Here is a 14,009-nt window from a genome sequence, read left to right on the forward strand (position 1 = left end):
TACTTTAGAGCAGGGAATATCTTTTGCTAGGTATTTGTGAAGTGGTTACAAGGATGGAGCCCTAGCACATAGCATGTGGTGTGTAGACTGCTATCGCAGTACAAATAATAAAAATCAAAGGCTAAAAAGAGTAACATTTAACAACTATTTTAATATCAAATTCTATACCACCAGATAAAAATGACTTTCCATCCTCACTGACAAACACTTAAAATTCTCACTATATCCCTCAGGGGAGGGGAGGGGGGAGAAAAAGAAAAAAAAATCAAAAGGCAAATGTACTTTTCAAGATTCTACCAATGGTTTTGCTGTTACTTTGTTTGAAATAGAAAAGTCCAGAATAAAACATTGTAAAAAGATCTTAATATCGCCCTCTTTTCCCTATTTTTCACCCACTTACTCATCTGTTTCTCCACAAAATATATTAAGGGTTTGCCTGCGCTACCACTTAAGTAGGAATGTGAAAAAGCCACTCCTGTGAGCAATGTAAGTTACATCAAATTAAAGTGGCATCTACACCATGCTATGCTGGGGGGACACACTCCCACCAAAATAGCCTCCAACTCTTGTTGATGTAGAGTAATTATGCTGATGGGAGAGCACATAGCATAGTAGTGTAGAATAGCCTTAAGATCAAATTTTCATTCTATTTATAATGCTGCAGTGTACTTAAAACTGGTGTATAATTTCAATTGTTATGATGTAATTGTATTGCAGCTTATAACGCTTGTAAACATTTTGAATCAACATGTATGTATTTTTAAATAAACTTCTACATGATAAAAAAACAGTTAAAACAAACCAACTTTTGTAACTGTTCTTATCATAAATACTTGGGCCCTCAATGTCAGTAGCTGCCCATGTGACAATGGGAGTGAAAACTGGGAGATTGTGGGAACTATATTTTTGACATGACTCAATTTTACTTTGTATTGCTACTCAATATGCACAAAGAGACTAACCTCTCTCTTTGCACAGACAGGAGAGATATAAGTAGCAGTCAACCTTGAAAGAGAAGAGAAGATCCAATAACAGCAAAATTAACTTTTAACTAACTGGGAAACAAGGCAGGTTGCATCGGGAGGGTGCAAATGAAACTTTTCAGACTTGATGCTGTTTAGAGGACAGAGACCAAGTCAGAGACAGAAAGATTAGGACAGATTCCAGGCTGACATAGAATAGAGTGCAGTTCTTTTCTGCCACTATACACTGTGTTGCTCCTCCTCTTGTTACTTGGTTCCTACCTTTTTCCTGCTCTCTGCCTGATCCTTGCCTGGTTCCTATCACAATGCCTTGTTCAGTCCATCAGCCTTATCAATCCTGTCTCTGATCACTCATCTTGTTTTTGGTTCCAGACTCTGATCTGACCCCAACTACTTATCTCAGCCCCACCCAGTAGGCCAAACCTGCCTACATTCCAGTTCCTAGCAAGGGCACTGAATGTCTTGTAGATCAGTGACATGTTTTGTATGTAAGAAAATCTCACCATTCAAATCAACTCAACTCAACTCAGACTATTTTGAAGCCATTTACAACCAATAACTTACCTCAATATTATTATTAAGTGTCACATAGAGACGTCTGGTTTCTTCTCTTTCATGTTCATCTGCCAACAAAAAAATATACTGAACAAAATTTTTCTTTTAAATATACATGCCAACACAGCAATAAATGTAACATACAAGATTCTACATATGAGTAACAAAATTTTGCCTAAGAATTTCAACAGACAGTGGATCTACAATAAAAAATGTATATGGCAATACAGCTTTTTCTCATCATTTTACCAAAATGTCTAAAAATATTGTTGGCAAATGTTATGCAAGGCAAAAAAAGTATATTCTCCATCTAAGTATCATTTCAAATCACTTTACATGGTTTCATTCTGAACCCCACTTCTTCCAGACAGAAAATCAGGGTGGTTGTAAATTCAGGATCCAACTGCATAACCATATTATTTTTATTATAACCAGCATTTTTTATTTTTTTTTATTTAATTATTTTTTTTTAAAAAGGAGCCAGCTCCCCACTCTCAACCCTTGGCTGAAAACAGCACTGATGATAAAATTCTGAAACTCCTTCTGCTTATTGATGTATCAAAGATAAATTAATATATCAAAGATGAATTGACAGGTTCTTTAAGTAGCCCCACTGAAATCCACTGTTTCACTGAGACAACTGGAAGAAAAAGGAGCTCAAGTGATATGGTCACACAGTTGCACATACTAGTGCCACATACAAATAGATTTTTGAATTATAGAGAAAATTAAAAAAAAATGTATATCAGAGTTTGTACATCTGCTCAATAACTCCTTCTCCACCAAATTTAGTAGGCAGCGCCCTTACTTCATAACTTAAAACTACATGAGGGCTCAGTTATGCCAGAACAATAGGCTCTGTGTGGAGGAGTATGCTAGCATTGACATTCGTACTGTGGAGCTACCTGGCCAGTGCAACCCTTGCCACCCTGGGTTGCCACCAGCTGGGCAGCAAGACCCTGTACTTCCTGCCTTGACTCCTGCACCTCCCACACCTCCAGCCTCACTGCCCTGAGCCCCTCCTTAGATACATAAGCAATGCCGGGTAAATATTTTATATATATATATATTATATATATAATACTAGTTAGGGTAAGGGGAGGTTGCATATTAAATTTCATGGTTGTAGGTCTTAGGTTTTAACAGGAGTTCTTGAACAAACATAGGATGGAGACAGACCTACTCTCTAAAATATATGTAGTTATAGATATGCAAGTTTTCATGGATTGCTTCCTCAACCTAACCATTATTAGCTTATCAACTTCTAATAACCATCACAGCAGAAATGGTTCTTGAGTGATTTGAGAGGACTGTTATTTTGAAGATAAATTCAGGAGATGTGTTCTATACGTAAAAGAACAAGATGAAAGCGTGAAGACATGCAAGAAAACCAGTCAAATGGACAATCAAGGTTGACTTCGCTGGTAGAGATGAAGGAACATGAAGCTGATGTGATAAACAACAAGAAAAGATAACTAAGGCTAGGCAAAACTGTGAAAGCCTGAAAGGTGAAAACAAAACATGAACTTGATTCAATGGAAAAATGGGATCAGCAGAGAAATCCAAAGGGGTCTGTGTGTTACAGTAAGTGCAACTAGCAAAGACAACGATCTTATCAGCTTCATTTTATGTGGATTAAAGAGGGATGATGTTGGACATTTAAGCTTTGTGAAAGATCTACTTTTAGAAACGTTAGGAAAGAGGAAACAGCAGAACAGGGCCAAGACCTAAATGTGAGCACAAAGAAGATAAAACAGAAAAAGATCATATGCCAGAATGACCAGCAACATTGCTCTGGTAACTAAACACCTTCGAAAAATATCATGGGTTCCCCCACAGCATAATCAAAACTGATTTTTGGTTCTGCCCTGTCTTCCATTGCTGTGGAACGGAGAATATATTTTTAAGTTTTTATTACCATGGGAAAGGTACGATGCAAGGCTTCATCTTGCATTTTGTCCTACGTGAGGCCCATTATTGTGAAAAAATGGTTTCAAAGCCAGGAGACAATTGTTAAAAATCCTCTGCATAAGACCTTCACCTTTGTGTTCTGAGCCGCTGCAGTTACAGCTCCCATGAAAGATAATGGTCAACAATGCAGCTATACACAACAGTAAAGTTAAATGTGTATATTTATGCCAGGTTGAGGCTAAAGAAACTGAGCAACTCATCAATAGTGTGTGTCCAGCACCATGGAGGGTTCTGAAGATTAATCCAGATCAAAGTCCCAATTCAGACAAAGTAGTTAAGCACATGCATAATTTTAACAATGTTAAACTGAACTAGAGGCTCTGTTGCAGCTCCACATGAAAGCGGAAGTTGGGCTGGCAGAAAGTTCTAAACTAAAGCCTGGTGTAATACACATCCAAAGTGTATGAGCCAGGCCCCATGCTGGCTGGGGGAGGAGCTCTGTTGGGGGATGGGCTCCACACTGGGTCGGTGGGTGGGCCTGGGACCAGCACTGTGTGGGTAGGTTCTGTTGGGCAGGGGTCTGGGGTCCATGCTGGCCAGGGAAGGGGCTGGCATGGTATGGGGGGGAGGGGAGGAGGGGAAAAGGCCTTCACCAGGGGGCTGGGCTGGGCCCCGCGCTGGGTGGTGGAAAACCTGGGGTTGGTATGGTGCAGCTGGGGGAGGGGAAAGTTGGGGGGCTGGGCTAGGCCCTGCCCAGGCCACGGGAGGGGCCTGGGCCACTAGCAGAGTGCAGCGGACCATGGGGGAGAATATGATAAAACCTTGCCTGGATGGATAATTGGATAGATGCCGCAAAAATATATATGATATAATTGGACTATTAAATGAACCCATATACTTGAATATTTTCCTGGATCAGGGTCTAAATAGGTAGCCTATGTACTGTACAGGATACCAGTATGATAGGCTTACAGGAAGGGCTTTGCCATTCATGGGTGTTAAATTCCAGAGAAAGCAATGAATGGAAAAAACAACACATTGTCTGCAAAAAATGTTTTATTGCCTGCAGTTTAACAGTCATCAAGGATGTTTAATTTAAAAGCAGTAAATTAATAAACAAACTAGAACACAAAGATAATGCTACAAACTTCAACCTTAATCACCCAAAACAATTCTTCGAACTCTTGCTACTCTGAGTGGGGGAAGGTCACCAGGGTTGGAGTCGCAAAGGAACACTGTGATGGGAAAATGTTTAGTTTTGCTCTTTAAGTCCTTTAAAATTTCCTGGTATGGCAGCATCGCAGCCTCAATGTCTCTTAACTTTCAGGCTTCACTCCATCATGGGATTGTAATCAAACATTTTGTCAGTGAGCTGTTTGCTGCATCTGAAAATATCAGTCAGTGTTTCCAAATTTAAGTTGGGTTTTTCTGTTTGATCTTCCCTCTTCTCTTCATCCTCACTAATATTTGTCACAAGGGCTGCTAGGTCCTCAACAGTCAATTCCTCCAAATATGAGTCAGTTTTTCAACCTGCAATTCCTCCATATCCTCAGGCCATTCCCCTCTCACATCATGGGCCATTCTGACAATCCTTATACTCTCCCTATGGACAGGTGGGACATAGACATATTGACAGCTTCTTTTCACAAGTTTCTCCAACAAGCATCGATGGCTGGCTATTTTATTTCATCATTTGACTCCTTGATGTTAGTGATGCAGTGAGCAATGTTGTAGTCCTTCCAGCACTGTCTGAGATGCATTTTATCAGCATTACAAATACGACTGAAGGTGAACCTGGTGTAATAGGCTTTAAAAGTAGAAATCACACCCTGGTCAAGAGGCTGGATAAGGGAAGTCATGTTAGGTGGCAAGAAAAACATGAGCACTTCAGGATGGGCAAATTGCAAAGCGCCAGGGAATGGCCTGGGGCATTTCCCAAAATGACTAGCACTGTGAAGGGCAGCCCTTTGGACTGTAGATATTTTTCTACCTCATGGGCAAAATTGGAATCACACAAAAATATATGAGCTGTGTCCCAAGACCTTCTGCTTGACTTCCAAAAACTGGCAAATTCTGCTTATTTTTTCACTTTAATGCCCTGAGATTCAGTGAGCAATACAGCAACATAGGGTCCACTGGAGAAGGGCCAGCCTGTCTTTTGCTGCCTTGTAACTTAGTTCAGTCCGTTCCTCCTTGGAAAAGTATGATTTGTGGGCATCCTTTTCCAGAACAAGCCATTTCATCGGCAGTGAAAACTTGTTGGGGCACATAATTCTTTTCCTTTATGATTTTAACAATTTGCAAGGGATAATCCTGTGCTGCATTATGGTCTGCTGATGCTGCTTCTCCTGTCAACTTCCCATTATGAAAATGGGGCCTCCTTTTAAATTTGTGAAACAAGCCCTAGCTTGTGACGCATGACACTGCATTACCTTGACTTCCCCCATCACCTGATGCTTATGTAAAATGCTTCCACAAGCGCAAAGCCTTTTCTCAAATCACAGAACCACTTACAGGTTCTTGTCTCTGTGCCATCTCCTCAATCCAAATGCTTAATATCTTTTCTATTTTTTCAGTTATGGATCACGACTCAGACATGATACGTTCAAAAGTTGGAGTATTTGCAGCAGCACTGCCCCTTATGCTTTGCTTGCCCCCCCACCCTTTTTTAATTTAACGCATAGGAGACTCATTAATGCCCTACAGTCTAGCTACTGAGACTGCAGTGTGACCACTAACCAGCTTATCCAATAATTTGACTTTCTGGTTTCAAGTCATCACCTTTTTTCCCTTCTTAGCCAGTTGACCACTGTCTGTATCACTTTCTTTTCTTTTTGGTGCCATAATGAGGGCTGGGAATTCCTTTAGAGCTGTGGTGTCCAATATGTTCACCACTCCTTATTTGTGGCCAACAGGATACTGCAGTGTGCTAATTCCAGGCTCTGGAGAGACATGTGGCTCTTGGAGCCTTTAAATGTAGCTTGTCATAGCCGCACATATGGAGTGCCCTGTGCCCACTCCGTGCACACACCCCACCACCTGGTGGGGTAAGCATGTGGCAACAGAGACAGTCCCTATGGCTCCAGCCCTGGTGCAGCTCCCCTGGCAGTGGCTCCAGCAGCCCCAGTGCAGCTCCAGTGGCTCTGGTGAGTCACCAACTTTCAATAAGAGGACAGGAAGCTGGGGGAGTACCTGGTCCTGGGAAAGGGGAGGGTACTCTGTTGTGGGTGAGCTGGGGATTCCTGGCTCTGGGGGAGGACATTTATTTAGAGCGGGTAGGGGTGATGGGGGAGCCTGACCTAGCTCTGGAGGGCAGGGGCGGGGAGGGGGCTGTGACAAATATGGAAGGACCACAACCACAAATGGGGCAATCCCTGAATTACTATCGGACACCAAGGCTTTAGTGGTCTTAATGTGGTTGTCAGGTAGCTCTGAGAAAGCGTGAGCACTCTGAATCGTGTGCTTGGGATAGTGTGGTGTGGTGCGGTGCAGTGCAGTATAGTTCCACAAACTGCAGCACAGCGAGCTGCAAATAAGTAAAACCGTGAACAGCAATGCCTTCATATATTTTCTCCTGCATTGCTTAGGAAGCAAGCTTCTCCAAATAATCAATGTTGCTTCCAATGACTATGCTGAAGAAAAAGTTGGGAGACAAATGTGTAACCCTTTAACAACCTTGCTGCCTTAGGAAAAAATGTGAAATTAAGCTCACAAAACTAATAGTTATTAGGCCTATTGCTGTTTCTTTTTTTTTTAAACAGAAAACTTCATCCTAGCGAGATGAGCTATGTACAACTCATTCAAACTAGACTAGAATCCATTCAAGCAGGAAGAAAAGAGAAGTTACTCACCTGTAGTAACGATGGTTCTTCGAGATGCGTCCCCGTGGGTGCTCCACAATAGGCGTTGGGCTCGCCCGGCGCCGCAGATCAGAATTCTTCTAGCAGTTTCTATTGGATCGCGCATGCGCCGGCGCGTGCCGCTCCCTTGCGCGCCCTCGGTCATGTGCGCCATCCTGTCCCCGCCAGTTCCTTGACCAACTGCCTCAGATGCTCCTGAAAAACACTAGACAGAGATCCGAAGTGGGGAGGATGGGCGCGTGGTGGAGCACCCACGGGGACACATCTCGAAGAACCATCGTTACTACAGGTGAGTAACTTCTCTTTCTTCTTCAAGTGGTCCCCGTGGGTGCTCCACAATAGGTGACTACCCAGCAGTAACCCAAGTAAGGAGGTGGGTAATCGATTCATGTGCAGCTTGCCCCCGAGAGGGCTGCTGTCGACAGACGGGTACCCTCATCGAACACCCGATGCAGGGCGTAATGCTTGGCGAAGGTGTCGTAGGATGACCAGGTCGCCGCTCTACAGATGTCTTTTAACGGGATTCCCTTGAAGGAGACTGTTGATGCCGCCACTGCCCTGGTGGAGTGAGGCCTAGGCGGGGCCAGCAAAGGGGTCTTTCGAAGCTCGTAGCACATGTTTATACAGGACACAATCTGCTTTCTTCCCAGAGAATTTCAGAGGCCTTCCCCTTTTGACCTGGGAGCGAGAGACACCAGAAGCCTGTCCATTTTCTGGAAGGACTTAGTTCTGTCTATGTAGAAGGCCAATGCCCTTCTCAGATCTCGGAGATGTAGGCACACCTCCTTGCTGGAGCTGTGAGGCTTCGGGTAAAACGAGGGTAAAACTATTGGTTCGTTAAGATGGAACTCCAAGGAAACTTTTGGAACGAAGGCTGGGTGTAACCATAAGATCACTGCCTCCTTTGAGAATACTGTGCAGGGTGGCGTTGCCATCACTGCTGCGAGCTCGCTGACCCTGTGGGCTGACGTAATCGCAAGAAAGAAGGTTGTTTTCATAGTAAGGAGTCGGAGGGGTACCGTGGATAATGGTTCAAAGGGTGGTCCCAATAGCGCGCTGAGCACCAAGTCCAAACTCCACGACAGCAGTAGCGGTTTTCGAGGGGGGTAGCCACGTCCACAGGATGAATGATGGAAGGATTCCAAAAGACATCCTGTATGGTGAGCTAGCCTCTGGCAAAAGACCTCCCGGATGCCCCCAGTTGCGCTACAAAGATGCCTGCAAGAGAGACCTCAGAGAGGTAGACATCGAGCTGGACAACTGGGAAGAACTAGCAGACGACCGCAGCAGATGGAGGCAGGGGTTACACAAGGGCCTTCAGAAGGGCGAGATGAAGATCAGACAGCTAGCAGAGGAGAAGCGAGAGCACAAAAAGCACAGTAAGGACTTGCCAGACACCTACTACATCTGCAAGAGATGCAGCAAGGACGGTCACTCTCACGTGGGTCTTCATAGTCACAATAGATGCTGTAAATGAAGTCCTCAATTGAAACTTTAAAGGGCGCGATCCATAGTCTACGCAGACTGAACGATGCCTACTACTACAGGTTTACCAGCCCCTTCAAGAACCCTGTGACGATAGGGTGGGCGAATACGGTGGGCCCTTCCTCTTTATGCCGAAAAGCTGATACAGCAGCGAGGTGGACCTTTAGCAAGGATAGAGAAAGCCTGTCTCGTTTGAGGTCCAATAGGTATTCTAGTATTACAGTTATAGGAACGTCAAGGGGAGCTAACTGTTTGGCGGAACACCAGGCTGTAAAGCGTGTCCATTTCTGTTCGTAAGTCCTCCTGCTAGAGGTACTTCGGCTACACTCCAACACTTGTCGTACTCCCTCCGTACACGTGCTGTCTAAGGCGCTGAGCAATGGATTAACCATGCTGGTAGGTGTAGTCCCTGAGGGTGCGGGTGCACTATGGACCCCTGAGCCTGTGTGAGTAAGTCCGGCGCCACCGGTAAGGGGAGTGGTGGACGATCCGACATGCGCAGAAGCAAGGGAAACCATTATTGCCGGTCCCAAGCTGGAACTATGAGTATCATGTGAGCTCTCTGCCTTCTGGCTTTCTACAGAACCTTGTGGATAAGCGTTGTGGGGAGAAATGCGTAGAGTAGAGGGCCCTTCCATGAAATCATGAATGCATCCCCCAGGGACCCCTGCCCTATTCCTGCTCTGGAGCAGTACTGGGGACACTTCTTGTTGAACTGGGTGGCAAACAAATCGACTTGGGGAAAACCCCCATGTACGAAATATGCGCCGTAGCAGGTCAGAGCGGATCTGCCATTCACGCGTGAGTGCGAAGTGCCTGCTCAGCTGATCTGCCTTCACGTTGTGGGCGCCCGGCAAGCAGGAGGCTTTCAACGTTATGTCGATGGCGAGGCACCAGTTCCACGATCAGACTGCTTCCGCACATAGGGCACGGGATCGTGTCCGTCCTTGTCGACTGATGTAGAACATAGTGGAGGTATTGTCGATATTGATCCTGACTACTTTGCCGTGCAGGTATTCCCGAAAATGTCTGCACGCATTGAACACTGCTCTGAACTCCAGTATGTTTATGTGCAGTGTCTGTTCCACAGGGGACCATAGCCCTTGCGTCACCTTGCTGCCAACGTGCGCTCCCCATCCTATGTGGGAGGCGTCGGTTGTCAGAAAAATAGAAATTTGTGGTTGGTGGAAGGGCACCCCCACTAGCAGGTTCTTGGGATTTTCCCACCACGCTAGCAATCTGCGCACCTCCGTCGTGGGCGACACTACCCTGTGGACAGTGTGGGGTGCCGGTTTGTAAACGCTCGCCAGCCAATGCTGCAGGCTTCGCATGTGTAACCTGGCATTCTGTACCACAAACGTCACTGTCGCCATGTGCCCCAACAGTTGCAGGCACGTTAGGACCGGCACCGCGGGGCTTTACGTCATGACTTGCCCCAGGGAGTTGATGGCGTGGAAGCGGGTGTCGGGCAGGTATACTCTTGACGCGATAGAGTTTATGCGTGCCCCTATGAACTCTATATCTAGCATGGGTTCAGTCTTTGACTTTGCAAGGTTGATAACTAGGCCCAGCGAAGTAAACATGTTCGCGGTGATGCGTATCATGTGTAGGACCTCTGCCTTTGAGGCCCCTTTCAGTAGACAGTCGTCCAGATATGGAAAAATAAACACCCCCTGTCTGTGCAGGTAGGCTGATACCACTGCCAGGGTTTTGGTAAAGACTCTGGGTGCCGAGGATAGGCCGAACGGAAGAACCCTGTACTGGAAATGTTCCCCGCCGACCATGAAGCGGAGGAAGCGTCTGTGTGCCGGGTGGATTGTTATATGAAAGTAAGCATCTTGTAAGTCGAGGGCTGCAAACAAGTCTCCATCGTCCAGTGCCGTAAGTATGGAGGCAACTGTAATCATCTGAAAGCGCTGGTTGCACAAATAACGGTTGAGGCCCCATAGATCCAAAATCGGCCTCCAGCCTCCTGTTTTCTTCTCTGTTAGGAAGTAGCGTGACTAAAAACCTTTCCCTTGGAATTGTTCTGGCACTCTTTCCACCGCCCCTATGAACATGAGGTTATCTACCTCCTGCTTCAGCCTCGCCTCATGGGCAGCGTCCCTGAGATGAGGCTGGGTGGCAGGTTTCATCCGTGGAAGTAACTGGAAGGGGATCATGTAACCCGTGGCTACAATTTCCAGCACCCATTTGTCTGTTGTGATATTTTGCCATTGGGAGTGGAACGGTTTGAGGCGATGATGAAACATGAGATGAGAATGGCATTGAGCGATGGTGTTGATAGTGCAGTCCTCGACATACCTGTCAAACTTGCTGTCTCTGGGCTTGCCCCGAGGGTGTACGGCTTTGTTGAGAACGTCGCCTGGGGGCCCTGTACTGCTGCTCCTGTTGATGGCGCCCTTGGTCATAGCCTCACTGATATTGTGCGCGCTGTGGTTGGTAAGTGTAGCATCTTTGCTGAGGATAGAATTTCTTTTTCTTGTATGGGAGAGTGTAAATACCCAAGGTCTTAAGTGTGGCCCTCGAGTCTTTGCTGGAGTGGAGGACCGAGTCGGTTGAGTCCACAAACAGCTTTTGCTTGTCAAAAGGAAGATCCACGATCTTCGCCTGTAGGTCTCTGGGGATACCCAACGCCTGGAGCCAGAACTCCAAACGCATTACCCCTGCTGCGGCTGTTGAACATGCCGCTGTGCCCGCCACGTCCAGGGCAATCTGGGCTCCCGTCCGCGATGCCGCGTAGCCCTCTTGGACAATCGCCTTTAACACTGGCTTCTTGTCCTCCGGAAGTGAATCCATGAGAGGAGTGAGTCTAGAGTAATTGTCAAAGTTATGGTTTGATAGATGTGCCGCGTAATTTGCCACTCTCAATAATAGGGTAGAGGAGGAGTAGACCTTCCTGCCAAACAGCTCTAATTTCTTAGCATCTTTATCCGACCCCCGATTGTACTGAGACGTCTTTGACCTCTGCTGGGACGATTCGACCACCAAACAATTCGGTTGTGGGTGGCTAAACAGGCACTCCATGCCCTTGGCTGGGACGAAGTACTTCCTATCCGCTCTCTTCTTCGTAGGCGGAATAGAGGCCGGAGTCAGCCATATGTTAGTGGCTGACTCCATAATGGCTTCGTCCAGCAGGATAGCAATTTTAGATGAAGCCGGGGGTCTCAAATTTTTCAGGAGTTTATGGTGCTTCTCCTGCACCTCTGCTATTTGAATGTCCTGCGTGAATGCTACTCTTTTGAACAGCTCCTGGAATTGTTTAAGGTCATCCAGAGGGGAGACATCCCCGGGGGCAATGGCCTCATCTGGGGAGGATGAGGAGGAACCACTGGGGTAAGCCTCCCCCAAATCCTCTGGCTCCCAAGTTCGGTGGTATACTTGCTCCCTGGTGGGCTGTGAAGGGAAGTCTCGGGACTCTGGACCTAATTCCCCCTGGGACAACTGCGTTCCCGTCCCAGAGCGAGAGTGTACACGGGAGTATTGACGAGGAGTAGGAGAGGACCTGCCCCTGGATCTAGACCTGAGGTGTCTGTGTTCAGCATGACGACGACGACCATAGCAACATGGGCAAGGGCCCAGTGATGGAGACCTGGACCATGATCGGGGAGTGTACCCATGATGTCTGGGAAAGCGGGATCTCCGTGACGACATTGATAGTGGTGAAGCTGGTTTGTGATAGTACTCAAGGGGATCCATGCCCAAAAATGGTGAAGGTGGCCTGAGCCACGGCGAAATTGGTTGGAGGAACGGAGAGGGAGGCCCAAAATAAGCCGGTGGAGTTGCCACCCGGTGGTGTGGTGTGTGTATCTCGGGAGGGGGGCTGGGTGATAAGGGCATCGCAGCCCTGCTTGGAGATGGACTAAGGTGCCGGGTTTTAGCTCTAGCCTTGCCCCTCCCCTGCAGGGTGGGCGCCGCCCCCTCCCGTGCCAGGGATCTCGGCCCCGTTGTTGGCGCCGAGCTCGGCACCGTCAACAGCAGTGCCGCACGGGTAGCTTCCTCCGGCACTGGTAGGTCCCGTGCTGGGTGCCCCTGCGCCATCGATTCCGGCGCTTGCCGCGCTGGCACTCGCAGCGCCTTCCGTGCCACCTGCTGTATAGTCGGAGGCCTGGCCTCGGCCACGTGCGCTGCTGCGCTGCTGTTTTCATCAGCTCGCGGCTGGGGGCTCTGTGTTCCGCCCGCCCTGCTCGCTGGGACCGCCGGCAAGGATCGAGCTGGGGAGAGTTTCCTCCTCTTCTGCACAGAGGGGGTCAAAGAGGCTGCCTTCCTTTTATGCGACCCAGAGGGCCCTTCTGTGTGAGGCTTCTCCGGCGGCTCAGGCTGAAGGGCCTTATCAAACAAGATCATTTTGAGCCTCATTTCTCTGTCCTTCCTGGCCCTGGCTGTAAGCTTAGCGCAGTGGGAACACTTCTGGGTAACATGAGACTCCCCCAGGCAACGAATGCATTCACTATGCCCATCTGAGGCTGGCATAGCCTCGCGGCATGACTCACACTTCTTAAACCCCGAGGAAGCCATCGCGGTGAGTCTTTACTGTTAATAGGGTACTTAGCCACTAATCAGTGCTTTCTAACCCAAAATAACATTCACGGCCTTCAGGGCAGCGGACGGCTTAACATCCTATTGTCTGCCCCATCTCCTTCGTTCCTCTTCTCTCTGCTATTTAATATGCTCTTCTCTTTCTTTTTTTTTTTTTTCGGTATAATAGTGACAAACAACGAACTAACACATAAAAACAACTATCTTATCTGTCTCAGGCTTTAGCCTGAGCGGATTCCGTCTGCAGCCGATGGCAGTTGAGAAGGAACTGGCGGGGACAGGATCGCACACATGACCGAGGGCGCGCAAGGGACCGGCGCGCATCGGCGCATGCGCGATCCAACAGAAACTGCTAGAAGAATTCCGATCTGTGGCATCGGGCGAGCCCGACACCTATTGTGGAGCACCCACGGGGACCACTCGAAGAAGAAGCTTCTTTACCCATGAAGAGGTGTGCACTTACAAAAGTAAAACAACAGCTAAATAGTATTTACATTTGTTGGACTTCTCTGTGTATCGACTACAGGTTTCTTTCAGCAGATTACACAAATGTCTTGTTGCAGTGTTCCTAAAAGAAAAAGCTATTATATTATTTTCACATATTATTATAAGGGAGCATAGTATTTTAAAGATATCAAAATGACAAGTGTTTGCCTCAAAAAGCTTTGCAGTGAAA

At 47.1% G+C, this 14,009-nt stretch overlaps 1 protein-coding gene across 1 annotated transcript in view; it reads right to left on the reverse strand.

Moving 5' to 3' along the window:
• The window catches only part of SYCP1 (synaptonemal complex protein 1), a 122,143-nt gene that overhangs the window by 88,452 nt on the left and 19,682 nt on the right, over positions 1-14,009 (reverse strand). The window contains exons 6-7 of the mRNA XM_074977265.1: positions 13,828-13,901; positions 1,548-1,606 (exon numbers count right to left, since the gene is read on the reverse strand). Coding sequence (XP_074833366.1) covers positions 1,548-1,606; positions 13,828-13,901 — 133 coding nt within the window. The remainder of the gene's footprint in view (positions 1-1,547; positions 1,607-13,827; positions 13,902-14,009) is intronic.

Source organism: Carettochelys insculpta, chromosome 26, assembly GCF_033958435.1.
Source record: "Carettochelys insculpta isolate YL-2023 chromosome 26, ASM3395843v1, whole genome shotgun sequence".
In the NCBI taxonomy this organism is placed as follows: domain Eukaryota; kingdom Metazoa; phylum Chordata; order Testudines; family Carettochelyidae; genus Carettochelys; species Carettochelys insculpta.